The sequence below is a fragment of the Necator americanus genome, chromosome X (genome assembly GCF_031761385.1).
Source record: "Necator americanus strain Aroian chromosome X, whole genome shotgun sequence".
NCBI lineage: Eukaryota > Metazoa > Nematoda > Chromadorea > Rhabditida > Ancylostomatidae > Necator > Necator americanus.
This window is the reverse complement of record NC_087376.1, coordinates 33,003,583-33,025,344: the sequence shown is the minus strand read 5'-3', so window position 1 is coordinate 33,025,344 and position 21,762 is coordinate 33,003,583. Positions and strand designations below refer to the sequence as shown.

General features: G+C 38.1%; 1 protein-coding gene across 4 annotated transcripts; it reads left to right on the top strand.

Annotated features, from left to right (window-relative positions):
• Positions 1-282: 282 nt before the first annotated feature.
• On the top strand, positions 283-20,851 carry RB195_026184 (uncharacterized protein; the record flags this gene model as incomplete). Of its 4 annotated transcripts, XM_064214626.1 has the most annotated exons (38): positions 959-1,088; positions 1,151-1,278; positions 1,373-1,471; positions 1,641-1,775; positions 2,251-2,337; positions 2,410-2,568; positions 2,910-3,082; positions 3,538-3,709; positions 4,216-4,328; positions 4,463-4,596; positions 4,663-4,751; positions 4,809-4,950; positions 5,052-5,172; positions 5,264-5,390; positions 5,459-5,607; positions 5,687-5,799; positions 5,864-5,988; positions 6,136-6,234; positions 6,322-6,441; positions 6,721-6,778; positions 11,751-11,843; positions 12,308-12,526; positions 15,133-15,223; positions 15,615-15,691; positions 16,337-16,427; positions 16,821-16,953; positions 17,273-17,416; positions 17,590-17,761; positions 17,840-17,899; positions 18,047-18,156; positions 18,215-18,272; positions 19,037-19,134; positions 19,420-19,505; positions 19,602-19,699; positions 20,017-20,121; positions 20,251-20,349; positions 20,468-20,627; positions 20,725-20,851. In XM_064214626.1, the coding sequence occupies 38 exons, from the start codon at positions 959-961 to the stop codon at positions 20,849-20,851; spliced, it is 4,494 nt and encodes a 1,497-aa protein (XP_064070507.1). The 4 variants fall into 4 exon arrangements, with proteins under 4 accessions (XP_064070510.1, XP_064070507.1, XP_064070508.1 ...); XM_064214629.1 differs by lacking the exons at positions 11,751-11,843; positions 12,308-12,526; positions 15,133-15,223; ... (13 more) ...; positions 20,468-20,627; positions 20,725-20,851 and adding an exon at positions 283-287 and having other exon boundaries at positions 957-1,036; positions 1,086-1,088; positions 2,410-2,440; positions 2,504-2,568; positions 6,721-6,852; XM_064214628.1 differs by lacking the exons at positions 959-1,088; positions 1,151-1,278; positions 1,373-1,471; ... (17 more) ...; positions 15,133-15,223; positions 15,615-15,691 and adding an exon at positions 10,392-10,395.
• Positions 20,852-21,762: the final 911 nt, after the last annotated feature.

Here is a 21,762-nt window from a genome sequence, read left to right as displayed (position 1 = left end):
GATCTTCGTTTATCATAAATCAGAATAAATCGGTCGTGCTCAGGTCTTGTTTTCTTATTTCATTGGTGTTAACTTTGCACACCTGGTTACTTCACCGTCCATAATTAGTTCCTTCATTTTCGCGGGCTCATATTCAGCTTTAATCGGTTAGTACATCAATATAGATGTTTTGAATGTAGCTCGAAAGGAGGAATTTCGTCTCAATTTGGTCCGAATACGTTGACAATACACAGCGACTCGATATTTTCTTGTGGAGTGTCTCTGTAGCCAGTCTACATACGTATGCTGTGAGTGATAATAGCTATTTTGAGCTTTGAGATTCCATCACTACCTTAGTTACTGGATTTTCATTGTAACAGAATAAAGATGTCGAAAAAAGTCAAAAATAAGGAGAAGGTGTAGCTTAAGTCGTTGTCCGTTTTCGGACACCCGGAGGAGAACATTTGAAATGGTATTGCTGTAAAAATTGAGATAATCAAAGTAATCAGGGCTCCATGTCTGAGAATATAATCCGTACTAATGGCTGCTGTTCTGAATTTTTCCACTGACATAGTAGTGTCAAAACGATATGAAGCACGTACAGTTGCGTAAACGGCTGCGCTCGATGCGGTGCGGTGGAGACAGCGGTTGGAGTCGAGATGGGACAAGGACCAGGCGAGAACTGCAGAGATGGGTGGCGTTAGCAAGGATCCTTACGCGGTCCTAACCGCTTCGAGCACAGCCGCTTACGCAACTGTCTGTGCTTCATGTCGTTTTGATCCAACTATACATAGATGTGGAATTACCTTGCAGTACTTTTCTAATCTTTGCAACGAAGAAGGAAAATTTTCAATGCTGCGAACCTTTGTTTTTTTTTTTCTTTTTTTTAATGAGAAAAAACTTGTGAGAGCGAGCAAATTAAAGTGTTCAACGCAACGTCTGAGTCATATTTTCACGCTCATCGTATATGATCCAAGGAATGTCAGCGATACGAAAAGGTGTCCAACGACAACTCTTCCAAACGGACGACGAACGTCTCCATGCCATTATTCATGTTGTGCGAGTGGACGGTCGCAAAAAGAAGAGACCTACGTTTTTCTGCTTAGCAGGTTAAGTCACCTAGTTATTTCTTTTACTCATCTTCCGCAATTTTCTTACTTGGATTGTTTAGTGACAATAGAACATCCGATTTCGGTGCGACTATACTTTGTCAAGGGAGAAAAAGACGATGCGTTCAAGAAACGAACTAGGTTCTACCTCCGTGATGTAAAAGAAGTTGATGGAATAAATCCGAAGAGGGTGCTTATATTTTTATTTAGTTAGATCTATGCTTTCATCATAATTCTTTCGATGTTGGGTTCGAAGATGAAACAGATCCTGCCTTTTTTGTTAGGCATTACCGGATTTTCACATCACCATTGGAGATCATCGCTATAGTATCACGGCAAGCACACCAGAAGAAAAGGATGAGTTCATTCGAGAACTGTACAAGGTACAACAATCAACTTATTTCTCCTAGAGATCTTTAGTTTTCTTTTTGTTGTTTATTTTCGATGTTTTAATTTTCGAAAACTTTGCATATTACAGTTTTTGTCCTGTCGGACCACAGTGGCTGTAAAGTAGAGATTGTCCCTCCGACCTATATATTTTTATGATTCCAGCTTTCGGCGCAATATCTGCCTGTGCAGATGCCTGACTTCTGCAATGTCTCTATTCCCATCGACAATCGTGAAATTTCCATACTTCCGATTGAAACAAATGACGAAGATAGCGGTGACGTTATCCACGATTACCAGGTCAATTTTGTTTCTCATTTTTTCTCGACCTCATGCTTTAGTATTTCTACAGTGTTAACGCAAATAATACTCTTATCGTTACAGAGTTTAGTTTTTATTAGTTTTTCTCCTTTGCTAGGCAGGCAAAATATATACAATCCCAGTCGTTCTTTTTCATCAGGGAATTGGAGAGAATATTTAATCCCTCTTTCTTTCTGGCTTAAAATGGATGTATATACAGTTTTGTAATTTGATCGTTAAATCTGGCCTACATCGCTTTTGTGTTTGCTGCTTGTTGATGAGCGGAATTGGCTATTTTTTTTTTCTCATGTTTTCATTTATTCTCAACTAGACTAGTTCATATTCCATTCCAAGCCATAGTTCTCCTTTTGGTGTTCTATTTGTGTTTTTAGTTTTTCTAACAACTTATTTTATTCTAATAACTTATTTTCTAACAACTTTCTAACAGTTTTCTAACAACTTATTCCTATTTTAGCCGGTAAGCGCAAAAGAGGAAGCAGATTTCCGTCGTCTTTTAATGAAGGCAGAGCTCACTATCGGGGAAGCTGACAAGTTTTCAGAGGTACAAATTTGTGTGTGACTATAAATAGCTCATCATCTATTTATATTTTAATATTTAGGAATTTATTTTCAGGTTCTCTCAGCTCAACTGCAATCGCTTGATGGTGCAAATATACAGTCTATGATGGGAAGTGAAATGGCAGTGAATCAGCTCCTAGCACTTTTAGATGGCGCACTTGATAAAGTTGCTTTGCTAGAGAAAGAAATTGATATCTGTGACGCCATCCTTGCGGTTCGTGACCTTTTTTATATCCGAAATGTGAACGTTTGTGAGAAAATAGATAATACATGATGCTTGCATAATGATCTTTCAAGGAATGTTCACCATTTTCAATAGATTTTTTTAACTAGATGCATTCGGGAACAAAGAAGATGAGTCTAAGAAAGTACTGGAAAAAAGTTAGGATCATTGCACAGAGGGTAGTAATCCTTAGTTTTCTGCTCAGATATAGGCATTCGCCTCATGTTTGCAAATGTCACAAATATATCTTACGGAGTTAACCCCCTTAACTGCTAGGAATTGTAAAGGCTGTGTATATCTCAACGATACTATTCAAGAAGATTTATTTTCAGCACGTGAGGAATAGCGTAGAGCTGATCGAGGAGAAAGATAGTCTCTCGGCTGTCGAGCGTAGAAATAAGGACCGACTACAACAAGAACTAACTGATTTTGTTGCTGCTCTGGATACCGTTACAGATAATCACATTCGAACACTCAAGGAAGCTAACCTTAACGATGCTGGAAGGTAGTTTTATGTTTGTATGACTCACGCGAATCGCCATCTAATTCTTTTACGTAATGAGTTTATGTTTGCTATGCTTCCATTGTTCTTTCCTTTCACAACTATTCCTGGTAATGAAATGACGGCGTATTTTGTCACCTATAAAATAGAGCTGTGCGATTTGCTCCAGTAAAATAAGAGTCTGGATTGCCAAATAAAATGTCTTAGGACTAAAAACAAGGTTTGGACCTTAAAGATGTTCATCGAACCATCGTCGGTGTTAAGAACCTTGCGCGCAGTTGAGATGAGTAAGTACTACCACTACAATAAACATGGTTACACATAATAATGAAAAAAACAGTAGATGAACATGTTCTGGGCACTCACAATGACACTTCTTGGCACTCTGATCACGTCCTTCTCTTCCAAAATTTAGACAAACAGAAGAATACGGCGGACGGTTTATGGTTACATTTCAGCATCGCTCGTTGTGCAGAAGCTGCTCGTGCTGTTTCACACTTTTGGAATGGATGCATTTCGAAGCCGATGCTTCAGATGAAAGCATATGAGAAAAGAAATCGTGATCTTGCTGTGATTGACCTCTTCGTGGATCGCTTCATGTCACATCTTTCGGCTATATTCAACAACCTCGTTAGTTTATTCCTGTTTCCTCGTTGCACTCCTATCGCGTTATAATGGAAATGACTCTATTTTTCTAATGGAAAGGCCTTTCCTTCGAAGTAGACGTGAGCTTTTTTGGGTAGTGAGATTGACGATATTGGATTTCACATAGCTGTCGTTTCCTAATGGATATTTTAATGGTCAGACATTAGTTCATCAGTTGTTAATAACAAGCAGGAATACGGAATCAGGAATACAGAAAAGGATAGATTACTTAGATGCGACCTTACTGGAAAAATGCATATTTTTCAATCAGTTTTAAATTGTGATTTAGATTCAGGTGCTCTAAAAGCTGATATTTGAGCACTAGACTTTTTTTTCCGTAGTTTGGGTGTGTCACGTGAAATTAGTTTTGCAGTAAAAAAGTCGCCTAAGACGTATTAACATATTCTTAGACATATTGAGCTAATAAAGGTCCTTTTAGGATAGATCAAAGATTTTGTAGATTTTACACATCCAAACTGTTTACATTTCAGAATGACTTCTCTCTTGGCCAGGATTGGCACAGTCTCTCTATACCTAAGCAGTCGCAACGATTTCACGCTCTTTCTCCTCTCTCCGACCTTATTAGTTGGCTGAAGGCGAATAGGTACTTTCATCTTTTAGAGCCAGAATATCATTGTTAGCTTAAAGTTACGTTTGCTTGAATTTCTCTAGACGGTTTTGCCATGATTTTCTCATTTTAAGCTCTAGAAACCTAAAATCTTCGAAATTTTCATTCAGGCCCACACCGTACAACGCAGCCATTCAGCGATACGTGGAGTCTACAAGAACGCTGTATAAGCGCCATTTTGATACATTTTTCGAAGCTGTTATTGGCGAAGTCCAAAAACTAGGATCTGCCGACAAACGTCTGAGTTGGTAATTTAATCCATCCAGCGCTACACCGCTGAGGTCTGTTTTCATGCTCGTATTTTCTTCAGATTCATCGAATTTATCAGCTAAAAGTTCTCTCGACAGGCAGAGTTTCTCATTGAGTGACATTTCTGCGGAATATGGTCAAGTATCAGCGGTAAGTATTCACAAAGATTTGAAACGTTAGTTCTAGTACACTCTGATCTTCTTTCAGCTAATCGAAACGGTTTTGGGTGAGTTGGGGCCAATTATCGAGATGGAACAGAAATTCTGTGTCAGATTTTTCCACATAAACTCGGAACTAATTTCGAACGCAGAAACGACATCCACAGACAGCGGAGAAAGCACTATCATAGGTATAAATCTTCACGTTTCATTAAACTGCAGTGCATTCCTAGGATGCAGCCACAGATTGCAAAAATTGCCGTGCATTGAATAATCTCTTCACTTCTTTAAGGAGGAAGAAATGCCGAGCGTTACATGAACGAGCAGGTCCGCTCTGTTATGGCCTCGTTATTTGAGTCACTGAGTGGTCATTTGGATCGGTTTTGTAAGGCCATCTGCAAGCAAAACATTAGGTTAGATTTTTTTCAGTTTTCAATGATAATATCGTTTGGGGTACCTGTAACCGTTTTCAAAGTAAGCGATTTTTTTTACAATTATTTTTAGCAACGTGATGCTGTTGTTCATCATTATGTCAAAGAAAGTGTTGCTGCCACAAGAATCAGGATCCTATTATTCTGTTACATTTGGTACTTTCGTTGTGCTTATTAAACGTCAGTTTGACTTGTTTATGGTAAGGGATCCACTATTTTTCCTATCTTATACTGCTTATATATAACAATCCCATGTAGCAGTATTCAGGAATCGGAGGGACAAGCATTGGCTGATATAAAAATATCGAAACGAGTTCGTTTGGGAATTTTGCCAACGATCGAAAGGTTTGCTGATTTTGTAAGGACTGCTGAATCGATTTTCGAAGGAGCTGAAAGAAGGACAGATCTTGAAAAATGGTCAGTTAAACATGGCATTTTTTAATGTTGATTAAAAGAAGTATTTCCGATCTTAGTTCTACTCTGCTTTTGCGTTTAGGTACGTCCATTTGTATCGATGCGTTTGCGAGGGTATCGAAAAGGCTGCCTCAAATCCCAACAGTAAATCTCCGATGGCTGTAGTTCGGTTCGAAAATTACCATCAATTATATTGTAAGTTATTCTGTTTGCTTCTTTGTCTAAGTTTCTAGTTGTATCTCTATCTGTGCATATTTAGTGACCTTATCCGAGTTAAAAATTCCGTTTCTGGATGCGCAACGGAAGGATGCGAAGCGAGAAAAGGAAGAAAATATTGACCTTTATGTCAGAGAATATATGGGACGGCCTTTGGAAAGGATTCATGTGAGTTGAAGTTTATCAGTTGAACAAATTTGTATTAAGTAAATTCGAGCCATTGTTTTTCAACTTCAGATTGGTTTTGGTTTAGAATTTGTAATTCGTAGACATGTTTGCTTTCATTCTTATGCCCCTAAGTTTTCTAAACCTCAGGTTTTCTTCGAAGCTATTCAAAACGCCATCGAAATGCGTGGGACAAAGCCAGACGAAATTTCCTATCAACCTCAGTTTAGCAGGGTTGAATTGAAGAAGGTGAGTTCGAAAGTACTGGATGCGACATATTTACAAAAATTTGATCGAGATTTTACAATTTTCGAATATAGTTTGAGCCTGATTTAGGTAATTGCCATGTACCCAGGAAAGGAAGTTAAAAAGGGGTTGGAGCAATTGTACAGAAAAGTTGAAAAGCACCTTGTTGATCATTCCTCTTTATTGCAAGTTGTTTGGAGAGAGATGCAGGTTAGCTCGGTTGTGTTATATCGAAAATAGCTTGAAAAGGGAGCTCTACTCTGCGGATTTTTCATCCTCGAAACCAGAGGGATTAAACGAGACTGGTAAATAGTCTCTGACACCAGTCATCTTTGCCCTTTTCTAGTGCAATTGTGGTCGAGCAGGAAACCAGTATACTTATATTTCGCCCTAGTACATCTTTGTGAAGGATAAATTGGAAAAAAATTCACCTTGTAATCCCTGAAGAGATGACTTTCGGATTTTACAAACTATTGACGTATTGTTAAGGATCAGTTCCTGAAACAACTACAAGGCTACCAACGACTGATGGCCACTTGTTATCCAGGTTCAAAAATTGATCTGGAGGTTTCCGTAGAGGATGTATTAAGTTATTTCTCAGACATTGCTCAGCAGCACTGATTTGCTTCTCTTGCTTTCATTATCTGACACTGTCCTTTTTCATTTGTACAGCACCTGGCTATCGTTGTTTGAGAATTCATTGTTTATTTATATAATAATTCTTAATCTATGGAAGAGCTTTGTAACTCGGTGAATTAAAATTTTTGGATTGTTATACGTTACGAGGAATTTTTTTTTCCAATATTACACAATAATAATTGGTTAATTGAGATGTTTCACTTTTATAATACAAGTTCCATCAAACTTCTGTATAGAGCCGTCTGACTGTTTGCAAAGACAGTGCTGAGTATTTTAGTAAAGGGAACTAGGTTGATATTCAAATCAAAGATTTTCTTTATCGATTTGTGGCTGACGTGTTAAATATGCGAACCACTACAACACAGTAAACCTTAGTAATACTTCAAGTGGCTAAATTCTGTATGTGCAAATCCATCATAAACCTAACTTACACAAAATCAATAAATGTGAATCAAAGCAAAGAAAAACATGCCTTCTCCAGCTGATTCAGTTCTACTCATTGTGGAATTTCTTTTGACTGCTTCGCTAAATGTCAATGGATTGTTATCCATATAAAACGAATATGAATAATTTGGAGATGTACTGTACGTACAGAGATGAGACAGAGAACTTCTTAGGTTGAAGCGGTTCTCGGATTCATAACTAATCCGACAGTTTTTTTTCCCCACTGCTTTGAGTATTTCAACTCATTGTTCGGTAGTCCTCCAAGAAAGATACAAAAGAAAGATTGTGATAACAGTACGAGGATTAAATGATAGGAATAATCAACGAAGAGACTATTCGAAGAATTCGCATCTTCTTACATGGCCTAATTTGAGTACCCAATTTCCCGTCAGTTTTGGATTCGCAGTAGGTCAAATGTCTTCCGCAGGAAATATCCGTGGTCTTATATAGCCCGTAAATCGTAATAGTTATGTTTAATGAATCATTGGTCTCTGGAATTATTGTGCCTTTCCAGATCATTCTGAAAATAGTTCACGTTACGGTATATGGGTGGTTAGCGAAGAAAGCTCACTGCTCTGCGGCATGGTTTTTAACTCTTTGTAATCCAGTCCAGTGAGGCACATGGAACACTGGGAACTCCACCACTTCTTCGTTTCAAATGTTACCCTCATCCTAAGTCACATATTTTGTATAGCAGAAAATACAGTTATTGCAATGCCATTCATTTGCTGTAAACACCATTACTAACCAATTTTAATCTATAAAATAGTAACAAAATAGCTTATGTTTTGAAATTTCTTAAAAAAAAAGGATATTCCTGGAACCAGTAACCCATATCAATTCGAGACTTCCCGGGACATGTATCACAAAACTAGCTAGTCTCGCGTCGTTTTCCCTTTTCTTGTCTGTTTGAACATACGAGACAGTCCCGTTACTTTTTTTTTCCGTAATATGTGAATTGAAAAAGGAGAAGTAAAAAAAAAAGCAAAAATGGAGTGCAGAGGACCACAAAAAGGGACGAATTTCACTTTTTTTTTTATCTAGAAGTGCTAAAATAAACTAAATAAGTGTGTCGCCGTACGTCCGACACTGGAAATATGTACTATAAATCCACTGTCGCCATCAAATTTGTCGTCGTAACATGTTAGGATCAGCTGGTTCGTCGAAGACAAAAATGCAGGAAGGAAATCAATGTGTTCGTTGTTTCATAAAGTTGTTTTGTACTATTTGATGTAGTTTTCATATCCCATCCATCACAATGATATCCCGATCTATCTCTCACAAACAGTCATCGTAGCAACTACAATTTGCGGATTGCCCCGGTCACGGGTAAGAGGCATCGCGTCTTATTTACCTTCTCGATCAGAACCATTTAGGATAACCTCGCTCTCGCCAAGAAAATAAAGAGTGGACCAATATTTTGTAGGGGTACTTTTTAAAACGATCCTGATGTCGATTATACATTACTCGATCATATTTGATATTCTTCTCAACGCTGATCCAAATATACACATGCTATTAGTAGGGAGGAACTAAATATTCATGAGTAGCTTTTAGGCGCCAATCTGGTTCTATATTCCATGAGTCTGCCTATAATAATGTAAGAAGTGCTGAACGACCATTTTAGGACTTCTCCAAGTGTGTTCCCTCTCCTTCGTCGCCATTATCCTCGAGAAACCGATCATATCGCTTGCAGATGGCTTTGTTCGCTGTAACCTGACATTTTAGCGCTAGGATTTTAATGCATTGTAATACAAATGTTTACTGAATCCAAGCTTCTGCTTCAGTAATATACGTACATAAGTTCACATTGCATTTGAAAGTCAACAATTTCAGCAATAGTGCAAAAGTGCAAGAAGAACTTATACTTCCTAATCCCTTTATTCTAACGTAGAGCTGGCTGTGGAAGCTATGTTTGCGCCCGAAACTCGTGAATCACGGCAGATTTATTAAAGCGGAAAAAGCACTGCTAAGATTTATGATGCTGTTTGCTACAATGTAAACAAAATTTACGGGATATTTTCAGCGAATTTACAGATAAACAGCTTAGTCGTGACATATGGAGCTGCCTTATCTTTGCTTGCGTTGGCGCTCGTACGTAATCTGTCGGAATTCCAGCAGAAAAAAATGAGAGCAACCATGAAAGAAATGCTCTATTAATCTGCAAAAAAGTGCCCCGCACCATTATAAAAAGCAACAGTCCAATATTCATTAAGGATTGTCTTCATTATTGAGGAAAGAAATCACTGCCATGGATATAAAACGTCATCGCTCATAAGCAGTGCTTTCCTAGTTTTTTTTTTCCGATTTGGAAACTATGACGAGTTCCAGGATTTTATTAATAACTCCTGACTTTATTAATAACTCCCTACTACGATCATTTATTGTTTCTCAACGATTTGCCTGATACGCAATAGACCTCCCTAAAATCTTCTTTTCCCAAATTTGTTATTTTCATAACTAGTTCAAAATCTGGTTGTATGTCTGCTAGATAAATAAATAAATATGCATACATCTACTTTTTTCTATATTTGCTACAATCTTAATTGACAAGGAGAGATCTTTTCGTTCAAAAAAAAGTTGAAGAGGAAGCCGTGAGGTTGGTACCGCACGAGTTTCAATTTGTACTTAACTTGGTGACGATATTAGTGAGTCTAAGGGATTTTGTGTGCATGAGAAATTACTTGACACTACAGAATTGCACTTTGGAGTAAACATGACGAAGGTGAGCGCGAACGAACGTCGTGGAACAGTTTGATTTGTTTCCACGTGCATATTAGCAGTGAACGATCACACACATACACATACACACACATACATACACACAATCGCTATCGGAGAGGTCTACAGCTATCGGGAACAGCTGGTTCGGTCCTCCTCGTTCGAGTGCGGGGAGGAGCGGGGTGGGGTGGAGAGTGTTGTGCGACGGAAGGGACGGACGGACGGCTGGCTGGCTGCACGCAGCATAGACCGACCGACCGACCGCCGCGATATCGATCGTTGCCGCCGCCGCGTTGCAGACGAGCCGTCGAGCGACTATTGCACAGCGACCACAGCGACACTCGCCACGCTCACCAATGGGTACGTTCTTACAAACTTCCTCAAGCATGGAACACTCACCTGCGCATGTGCACATCGCATCCGAACCGGTGCAGGTCGAGCATTCCATAAATGAAAATATTCAATTGATTTGAATTCATAACTCTGTGTCTTCCTCCCACAATTTATACTGTGCTCCGAGACACACTTCGGTCACGAGAACGAATGTTTGAATCAAATCTGCAGTAGAGCACAATTAAAAATTGGGTCATCACCACTAATTTATAACCACAATCTCTCACCACCTCTCCTACAAATCATTCAAGTACCATGTCCTCCGTACCGAAATATCCCACAATATTGTCCAAATAACATTCTGTTTCCCTAATATTTTCATCATTTGGCTTTGATTTGTACAACTTTTACTACTGGTTGGTTCAACGATATATTATGGATATATTAATGGTTGTTTTCACGCCCTGTATACTGTCAATCAACGCATTTTGGAGTCGTATCGTGGCATATTGTCCTCAATCCGATCATAAAAGCCAGAAATTTGTATTTTGTATAGGACTGCAGACATTTTGCATTGGGGACCCATAGACACTATAATATCATCCATTTATTCTGCTTTGAATGAGCGTTGCCACAACGCTGTAATAACAATTTCTATATTATTAATATGAATAAGAGCTGTAATATTTGTTCATGTATTCATTTTTATGGAAGGTGTCATGTTCTTTTTCTTATGTGATGTTTCCATTTATGCACTAAAACCTTCCAACATTTAAAACTGTCGCCAGCAATTTGGTATCTGTGAGTTTTGATCTATCATAAATGTACGGCTACTATGTAGTCTATGTTCTCTCACATTTATATAGTTTCTTTACAATGCGCTGCGAGGTACTATTATCCTGCTGCGTGCAATGGGGACGTCCTCAATCGTTTACAGTTTCGGAGTATGCCACCAGTACGAGTCATATTCTTTCTTCGTCACACAGAATTCAGCAACACTTAGAATTTATCGTTCTTTAAAGTTGCATCAGGTGACTTCCGTACTGAATATTTGCACTCTAAGAGAAGGATCTTCTAAATTCCATAACTACTTTGGATTTCGTAACAAGGCTGCCAACAGATGTTCACCGATCGTCGGAAACGCAATCTTTCTATGCTGTTCATCTGCTAGCAGAATATTTCTGTTTTTTTTTTGCGACTAATAAATTCGGTTGACCTAAATCCATTCAGTTCGTTGAAATTAAGTGAACGAAGGGTGTAGCATTGACAAAACCTAATGAACATGTCTTGCAAGATATCATGTTGATTTTCCTGCATTTAATTCTTTTATTCTTAAGTTTATGAATAAATTTACCTTCACTACGGTATTAATGCTTTTATAGGCAAGAAGTGCGAAGTCTGCAAAAAGAAATGTTCTGGAGATGTGCTGAAAGCTAATGATAAATACTTCCACATCCAATGCTTTCAGTGCAAGCGTAAGTTACTCTTCTTTCCGTTTTCTTTTTTATTAACAGCCTATTATGTTTTGTCGTTTCTTTGGTAGAAGGCTGCTCTTCTTTTTCAACACAGAAGTAATGAATCCCCTTTCTATTTATGGAATATTATGAATGAGAGCGTTCGTACGGAGACGTTTTTGGGGTAGCAGCTGGATAAACATTAGGTTTTCATGGTTTCGTTGTAGTGTACATCAAAGGTCACATTTTTCCCTCTTCTTTTTCCTTCCTTCTGTGCAAGCTGAGGAATATGTTACAGAAAATAGTGCTTTAAGGATATCTTTTCCACTTTTTGTTAGTTCTAAATACAAAAGTTTTTTTCTAACAATTATTAGGCTATGAAACTTGTAATATAACCTTCCTCAAAGCCATTCTCCACCTTTTTTTTCATTTTTATTATTGCTGGTAGCTAGAATTACCCATTAGCTTTGTTTTTTTGCTTTTAGAATGCTCCAGGCCGTTGGGAGAATCAGGATTTTACACGACTGCCGATGGCTCGTACCTCTGTCCTGAGGATTACAGGGCTATTGGCAGGAGTGTCACACAACGACCGACGGTATCCGAGACACCAGCTGCTGCTCCGAGACCGACCGCTGTTAATGGCGAACAAAGTATTAACAACGTCAAAGAATCTGATCAACTCTCACCATTAGGATCGCCATCTGGTACGTTTGGTTTTCATTGGTTTCATATGTGCGATTTAGTCAATAGTTTAAGTGAACGAGCTCTTTGCAGTAAAATAGTTGCATATTCTGAATGATTGCATACAATTGAACTGAATGACAAGGTGAAGATGACATTTCCATTGAATGAGGTAGCAAATAGATAAATGCACATTGTTTTGGTGACTAAAATTGTGGTCCCATCTTGATTCTTTACATTTCGGCACGTTTTCACCCAATCTTACGTGTATCTGACGAAAGCAAACGGATAATCAAGGGCAGAAACGGTTTTTTTCTCTCTTTTTGAAGACTTCGAGTATGTACATTCTGGCTGTTGTGTTTCTCCTCCCATTACCATTGATCATTTCAACATTTACTCGGCGCTGAATGCGCTTTCGGGCCAGGGGCAGGGGTGAAGAAGCAGAAGAAGCAGTCTATATCAAACAGAGGAAGAGGCTACGCTGCTGGAGACACGTCGAGCTCATCCGGTTGAACACATAACTCGTCGACTATAACTGTTTTCTGTAAAAAGAACGTCTTTTTTAAAGCGGTCATCTTGAAAGAAGTACCCTTCAACTTAGTTTCTTTGCTTCTCGTCGCTCCTACCTGATCTTCTTAAAAAATTCGCAGACCAAGTCAGTTTTTGAAGCTTTCGGACTCACAGTAGCCTTCATAGTTCCTAGCATACGAACTGAGTTCCTTGTAAAAGCTTTTTTTTTTAGTAAAATTCACGTAGCGTAGCAGGAGCTAGGAATTTGTGAACTGAAGGGAATTTGAGAGTATCTCTAAATTTTAATGAATTGAAGTATTTTTGTAACGTAGTTAAGTAGTTCATCAGTTTTTATCTTTTATTCAAATACATGTATATCCTTGAGTGATCCTCTATATTATGCTCTTGCTTTCAAGACTGATCAGCCCTCAGACAGTCCGTAGCTTCTCCTATACTGCCTCTCCCGCCAGACTACGGTAGTTGTTGTTAATTCGCAGCGTAATTTCATTAATGAGACAGAAATATGGCATCTTTGGGCTACATTCTGTGCAACACCCTACAACCCTAAGAAATATCAAAATGCGTAATTGATTTTGGTAGGCAATTTTCTACATTGAAATGGTGGAGAGCTAGCAAAGGATTTCCTAGTCTGATTATGGCGACTTCGCCTGAGGGACTCAGCTGTTAGCTATTGACTTGTGTTTTTGTGGCATTGTGGCGCTTCGGATTGGATGCCGGGCATCTTCCGGAAAGAATCGAACCAGACGACGGATGCTAGAGGTCATTCTTTGACTTTCAATCTGGGAAAAAATGGCTGTTGTAAAGCGATGATTTTGACATAAAGAAATTGGTAGTAAAAGTTACTGTGAATACTTGTATTTACAGCAACATTCTAGTGATATTTGTCTTAACGCAGGATTTTTTTCTGAATATATTGCACTATTCGCTATGTGTAATGCAGTATAAGTATCTTAAATGTTATTTGAGTAGCTATCTGTTAAAAGAAGAGGGGATATGATTAGATTGTTTGAATTTGCCCGTTTTCTTCTTTTTTTTTAACTTCTTCGAAGTCGGAGAAGGATTAGGAAATGGCTTCCATTCATAATGGTCAAATGCAAAAATTGATACCTTCATTCCTTGACGGCGTCTTCTTATTGATCATTTTCTGGGGGCCATGTACTACTTCCAGTAAACCTTGGCATCTTGATGTTTCAATAATTGGTTTCTTTAATTGAGCCGGACACGAGGTTGTTACTATCCTTTATTCATGGCTAACATTTCGGGAATATCGCCTTCTTCAGAGTCTGAAAGGGTGAAATCGAACGTGATTTATCCGATCAAACGGCTTATCCACCCAACGAAAAAAATCCTTGGTTTACTTTTGGGCATCATAGCTGCGAGTAGAAGAGAACATATAATCTAACAACCTCGTGTCCAGCTCAATTAAAGAAACCAATTATTTGTAGCGCGTTTAAAAATTCTTGTATCTTTTTTTTAGTATACTGAAACATCATGTTACTCATTGAATGTATTTAATGTACTTCTGAATAGCATCTGTATAGTGTGATTTTACGTTGGTGAAGATATTCGAACGTTGTAAACGTTGTTTCTAATGGAAAAAGGGAAAATTGTGCGTCGTTGTGAAATAGCACGTGGTTAAGTGAGCTTTTATAGCGAGTTTAATAGCACTGGTGTGTCGATTTGTGGATGGTATAGTCGGAAACACACTTTGCTGCCACCTATTTCGCCTATCTCAATGTTTTATAGGGGTGTAAGGAACTTTTTATTTAAAAAAAATAAATTGATGAGCACATGTCATTTCCATGTTTGAAGAAACTAAAGTGGTTTTAATGGATTGTTTAGCACTCACTTTTGAAGCAATTTTTCACACCTTCACTCCCCGTTTTCTTTCCGTCACTTCACGGAGATTCACCGAGGAATGTTATCCATCTTAGAATCAATCGATAAGCAAACTTGTCTTTGTGAATGTGAAAAATAAGTAAAAAAAAAAGTATAGAATAAAGAAAAATCTTACTTCCGTCAGATGGGTATCGCCGTATCCTTTGGGATGAGATTTTAACGTGGTTTTAATCGAACATTTAATATCGAACACATTTAGTGAAAAATGTCGTGAACAAACAAACAGTTAAGAAAAAATCGCAAAATGGCTCGAAGGTAATCGTCCTTCATGTTCGGATAAAAAATAGTAGGTCAAATGAGTGCATCGATCGGAACATTCGGGAGGTCTTAGCTGTACTGAGCGTTCTCATTTCTGCTTCAGTTTTTATTTGGAAAAATTCTTCGAACTTCATGTTTATAACACTAAAGAGGCACAATTTCATCCCATTCATTCTGGAATCATTTTTTTTATTGCAAAGATAACGATATTCTCGCAATTGTTTCCGTATATCTACCCTTATCAATAGTGCCAAGGCGGTCGCAGGAAAGGCGTGAGCGACCTTATTGGCTAGCATTGACTCCTTCTGGTCCACTCTTTTTTTTGTCGTTCTTGGAGAATTTTTCTTCATGTATTGGCCACTGTTTTTATTAATTGTGGTTCAGTTTCCTTGGAAGATCGAACGCGTAAACCGTATTTTACAGAGTGAAATCTGGTATGAGAGAAGTCTACAGATACGACTACAAACTCGAGAATTCATTTGAAATTCTTGTAGTTGGAGGTTAGCTGTGCTGCTCTGATTTTTTTCAGTACCTTACGGGAACATACAGCAATTCGAAATTAGTGTATCGCAACCATGGCAGCCTAACGATCGTTCTTCGTTTATTTTTGTACAATTGTTATGACTAAGCTGTGAAGTTAGAATGTCTGAGAAGATTATTCAAGCATTTGGATTTGTTTGACTTGTTTTCGGTCATGAATATCGAATTAGAAGTGTATTATAGTTGGTATGACTCTGCTCCTCCCTAAGCGATCTAAGATATGCTCCTGTCAGAAAAATCATCTACGGTAGAATGAAGTGGGCGGATACTTCAAGGTTCAACGATTTCTCGTATGTGATAGTTACTGGGATATCAGTGTGTCGGGCGGATGAGTCTGGACCCAAAGGACGATGTTTGGAGAGTGTCCCGCGCAGACGTCTACAACAGCCTCCCGTCTAATTGAGATACGCGACAGCGGAGTCAAGGAGTACAAAGATTGCGAATTTCTTTGCATATCGAAAGAGTTCAACTGGAAGTTGATTTCATTTTGTCCTGCGACGACGTTAGGACATATACCAAACTCTACTGTATTGAAAGTATTAAAAATTGCGCATGCTAACTTATAAATTTTAATTTTTATAAAAAAATTAAATTTGTGTTTTCAGCAGACTGTGCAGCATGTAACCAACCTCTTCATTCTGGTCAAGTTCTTCTTGCTCTTGGATTATCATGGCACGTGTATTGTTTTAAATGCAGGTGAATTTAATTTCAAATTATGCTTTTTTTCTTTTAATATCATTTCATTTCCTCACGAACTGATGGTTGGATACTCTGAATCTCTTGAAGGTGCTCATTTTACCAAACAGCAAATGTTAAAACTGTTTGCTGTGATTATTTCCCTTCTTGATGTTGTTAGAAAGAAGTCCGATGATCACTGGTTTAAATAAAAACTTTTCCTTTTGTTCTTTTCTCTTTGTCGGATCTTTTGATAACATATACATATTAAATCGTTGTTAAATGACTTTATTTTAAGTTTATCTATTTCTATGATTTCTCAGAATAAGAGCACTCCCGATGTGGATTTTTGTATTGAGAGAGAAAAAAAAACTTCGAAAAAAAAAACTTCACTTGCAATTATATCCATTTCAGCGAATGTGGTGCAGTGCTGCATGGCGAGTATATGTCGCACGATGGTAAGCCACTGTGCTTGCGGGACTACAATGAAAAACACGGCGTGAAATGTTACGAATGTCACAAATTTATTGCTGGAAAGGTTCTGCAGGTATGAATAAATTAAAATGAAGTTTCGAATTTCTATGTTACGGTGGACTTCGGTTGTAACTACGTGTAATTTTTATTTGTTTTGTTTTGCATGGTCTAATCTAATTATGTTCTCTGATTGTGTTTTGGTGTCCACATGCATATTCATAGAATTTTAATCTTTTCCAGTTCTTTTATAATCTATTGTTAGCTATATTGTTATTAGAATAACCATACTCTAGTCTTCACTAATTTCCAGTTAATGCCCACCTTCGCAAATTCATAGAATTTTGTTAGAGAATTTTGGTCTAATCCTCATCGCATGCAGTATTTTATTCCAGGCTGGTGGGTACAAGTTTCATCCAACTTGTGCACGCTGTTCCCGATGTGGATTGCATTTCGGCGATGGGGAAGAAATGTACATGCAAGGGGATGAAATATGGCATCCATCCTGCGAACACTCGCGAACTACTGAGAATATCGCAGTGAGTATTGCTTATTTATCCTTTCTCATATTGGTTTCTACTATTTACAAGCTCGTGAGAATGTGTAATTTTAAGTATTAATTGTGTGTTATGCTTAAAAAAATATCCCTCTCTCTTATCCACTTTCCCTCATTTGGATGCTTTGCTATCCTCAGTCATATACTGTCTTTTAGCCATCAGCCAAGAGCACGACATTGTCATCTCGAAACGAGCCAAAGTACCAATCTGCTTTTGGTCAGCATCTCACCTATATGTATCTCTTACCAGAAGCGGAGCAAACTTATTTGCGTCATCCAATCACGAATCCTAAGGAGCCAAATGCTCCACAGTTCCATGTACCCCAAGGTAAATAGCACGTATTTTATCCAGCCTAAGAATTATTTTTTAATAAAAATTTTGTTAAACGAGATGTTCCTTCTTCAGGTCCTATTAAGATTCGAAAATCTCGCCTGTCCATGCTTAAAACGGGAATGCAGCGTCTCAGTATGTTCTTTTTCAAGATACTCGATCTTTGTTCTTATTACATACTTTTATTGTCTCGTGTCGAGTAATTTAAGAAAATGTTGTGATCAAAATGCCATGCTGTACTCGTGTTTCACAGTATCCATGAAAATTACATTCTTGTTCTAGCGGAGGATCTCGAAAAGAATGTTCCGCGACCAAAATCTCCTCATATGGATAATGAGGAACCTATTGAAATGGCACATTATCCTGCGGGACATGCACCTGATCCAGACAAGGTATGGTCATCGTAAGATTGCATTCTTATCATTCTGTGATTAAGTGCTTTTGCTCCAGCTTCCAGCGATTGAACGAGACGATTTCCCTGCACCGCCGTATCCCTACGCTGTCGAGGGTGGGTATTTGATTATTTCGCATTCGCAAGAAACCAATTAGATGCAACTTTCTCATTCGATTATTTATCGCGCGCATTTAATATATAAGGAAAAAAGCTGTTATAGAAATTTAGTGATAACTTTACAATAAGGGCAGAAGATGGTACTCATACTCGACGTTATTGTTGTGCTGTATATTGTGTTTCAAACGTAAGTAGGCGTTCTCATTTTGCGAAGTCCGATGGATAACTAGCGCATTGAGGAATTTTTTAATAATGTTACTTTGCTCTGTGTTTCCCAAATACATTAGTATTCCAGAAATGTCAAGTGTACAACAGGTTTCAAGACTTCAATAAGCCACTTGTTTCTTTTTCTTTAGCCTTTCCTGCTGATTTTAAGCTCAATTACAAGTAACTCAATTAGTTCATGATCACTACGATAATAATATCTTTTTGCTGGAGTTCTAAAATGGCATGAATTTACGGCGAACGCTGAGCTAACCGGTCCTAACCGGGCCAAATCCATTTCATTGGAGCTATTAATGGAGGGTGAAAGTTGCGCAGAACCAGAAATTTCAAATGACCTTAGTTGTTTCTTTTTCCTCTCCTTTCTCACGGTTTTTTCTTCCGCCGAAACAAGTACCCGAAATTTCCCTTTCATCATAGCAAAGTAATCGTGGATGAATTAGATACTACACTTTCAGTAACTTATTAATCTGCGCCCTATGAGCTACTTGTAAACTTAGAACCAGAGTTTAAATTTTATTTGAAATTTTCTCTTTCAGAACTGAAACGACGCTTATCAACATCTTCAATCGAAAATGAGATTTCTGACGATGAGCTGTCTGAAAGTGAGAGAATAGATGAAGATAAACTGAAGAAGGTGTGTGCTTTCTCTTTAGTGCCGTCAGTTTTTCGTGGACTAGTGTTTTCTTGCTCTTGTAATTTGGTGAGATTTCAATATTACTCCGTTCTACCACATCTGGATACTAGGTTTAGGGAACTTTAGGACATCTTTTTTTTAGTTATTACCGTCTTATTTTTCTTTAAAAAAATAGCTATCAATTACTGTTGTTATGCGGTCGCCCTTTCTGGGTGAATAATATGTTAAATCTGTGTTTACTTGAAGATCTGTTCGTACTTATGTATTGCTTTTTCAATTTTGTAGACTGTGGAACAGCTAGAGAAATTTGATGACTCGTCCATCGCTCATGTAATTAAGCAAAACATAGAGGAGAGCCACAAGAAACAAAGGTATTCGCTGTCGCACCTTAAATTTGATAAAATGGTCGAACGAAATGGTGACCGTTTCTCTTTGGAATGCATTCGAAAGAGTAAATTATTGTTTAGGTTGCCTCTTCACTGGGATCCTCGTAATGCTAGTCGTACTCCATCAGCAAAAAAGATGCCACATCTCCGTTTCCGCTACGACGTTCCTATCAATGCATGTATGTTCAGTTAACATTTTAAATTGCTTCTAGGTCTTTTACTGTACTTCAGAAGATCCATGGATTTCGAAACAGCGTTTAGAAATCCCATATTTAGAATTAGATGTTCACTATTCAGGATAACACTGCTTCAGCTTTTACCTCTGAATTTTGCAGTATACATGAATTGGACTATTATTTAGACGGAACGGATGTTCAAGCAGATTTTTCAACTATCATGATTAATATGGCTACTTTTTCCATTAACAATGCTTCTCTTTTGCATACCGAGGGATTTTCTTACATCAGCTTCATCATCTGAATGTGCTAATATCCAGCTCCATCGCGTCATCTTAACCGTCCACGACCATGGGTTGCTTGGCAAGGAGGGGAACGATCACAAGGCAATACACTGCCGTGTTTCCATGTTCCAGAAAGCAGAGGTACGATAATTGAATGTTGCCCTTTCGTTAACCTTGCCTATCTTAACGGATTTGTAGGAGGTTCTGTTCGCGGTCAGTGATGCTATATTTTTTGTTTCGTTCTTTCAAATCTAATCCAGCTTTTTCCAGGGAGTACTATTCGAGCTGCTACATTACCAACTGGCTATAATTATGGAACTTTATCGATGGAAAATCTCGATACAACGATTAGCAGTAATTTCTCGGATCGTAAGTTTTCGTACCATAGTTTTCTGGTGTTTTTTTTTTGTACTTTCCAAATCAAGTACTTAATCCAGGTTTCTCTTTATGTCATTTTTGGACATTCACTTTGGTGTTATCATTTCAGACTCTCTTGCTGGTACTCTTGGTGGCACTGGTATGCGGACTGTTGGTGAGATGCGCTCCACTCTCCGTTCCTCACTTCCTGACATGAGTAAACCTGCAAAAATTTATGATCTTGCTGATCTGCAAACCACAAATAAAAAGTTACCGGAGGATGCAGACAGGTATGCATAGATTTATGATTTTTGACGCTTTTCCCATGTTTTCCATAACTTTCCCACTCCATATGCTATTCGCAATTTTGAGCTTAACTGTCTTCAGACAACATTTGGAACGTCATCTGGCTCGCGAAGAGTTTGAAAGGCTATTCGGAATGAGCCCTATCGAATTCTACAAATTGCCCGAATGGAAGCGTATCAACTTGAAGAGAAAGCATAAACTATTCTAGCCTTAAATATGCTGCTATCGCCCATAAAAGATCGTGCTAATCGCTCTGTTCACGTTTGGATCATATTTGGTATGTCGACATTGCTACATTAGGCGTCGTTGTTGAAAATGGCATCTGTGTGAGAAAAGCTTCATCTTTCTCTTGCAAATGATTTGTTAAACAAGGGAACTGTGTGAATTACATTTCCCTCAGCTTGCTTTATTTAGCTTTCCCCATTTTTATTGTGCCAAAAACGGAAGAACTGCGTCATTAGAGATTTAGAGAAGTTCAGCAATTCCAATTGTTATCGTTTTTTTCCTCTCATCCCATCAATTGTTCTCATCTATGCTGTCAATATATGTTACCAAAAACGACACTGTCATCAGAGGAGCCAATGTTTGTTGTCGTTGATAGTCATTCATTGTTTGGCAAGCTACGTTGGAACTTTCGTGTTGTTGCTTAAAATTATTCCACATATTCAGAAGAGCATAATTTTTATTACCTAGTTTTATGCATCCCGTTGTTCCTCCCATTTCAGTCGCATCGAGCCAAAAATTATCATTTTTCAAGGCTTTGCGTTCTGATCTGAGTGACTTTTTAGGAATTGGTTGTATTAGCTTCAATTTTTATTTCTCTTCAATTTCGTACGACTATGCCTTGGATGCTTGTGAGCTGCGTAAAATGTACGTGATTATTCCTAGAGTTTCATGAAATTTTTCTGGGCTTATTTACAAATGAGCATCTTACGTTCTTTTGCTGCTCGTGGTAAAAGTAAACGTATATTTCATGTGTAATGTCTTCATATTCAGTCAAACTTAGAGGGGCCTTCCAGCATCCTCATGAAATGACTCGCTTCGCGTGGTTTCTGCTGCAATTCTTAGCTTTAGTTAGATGCCTTTGAATAAACTATGAAGTAGAATATTGTTTTTGTA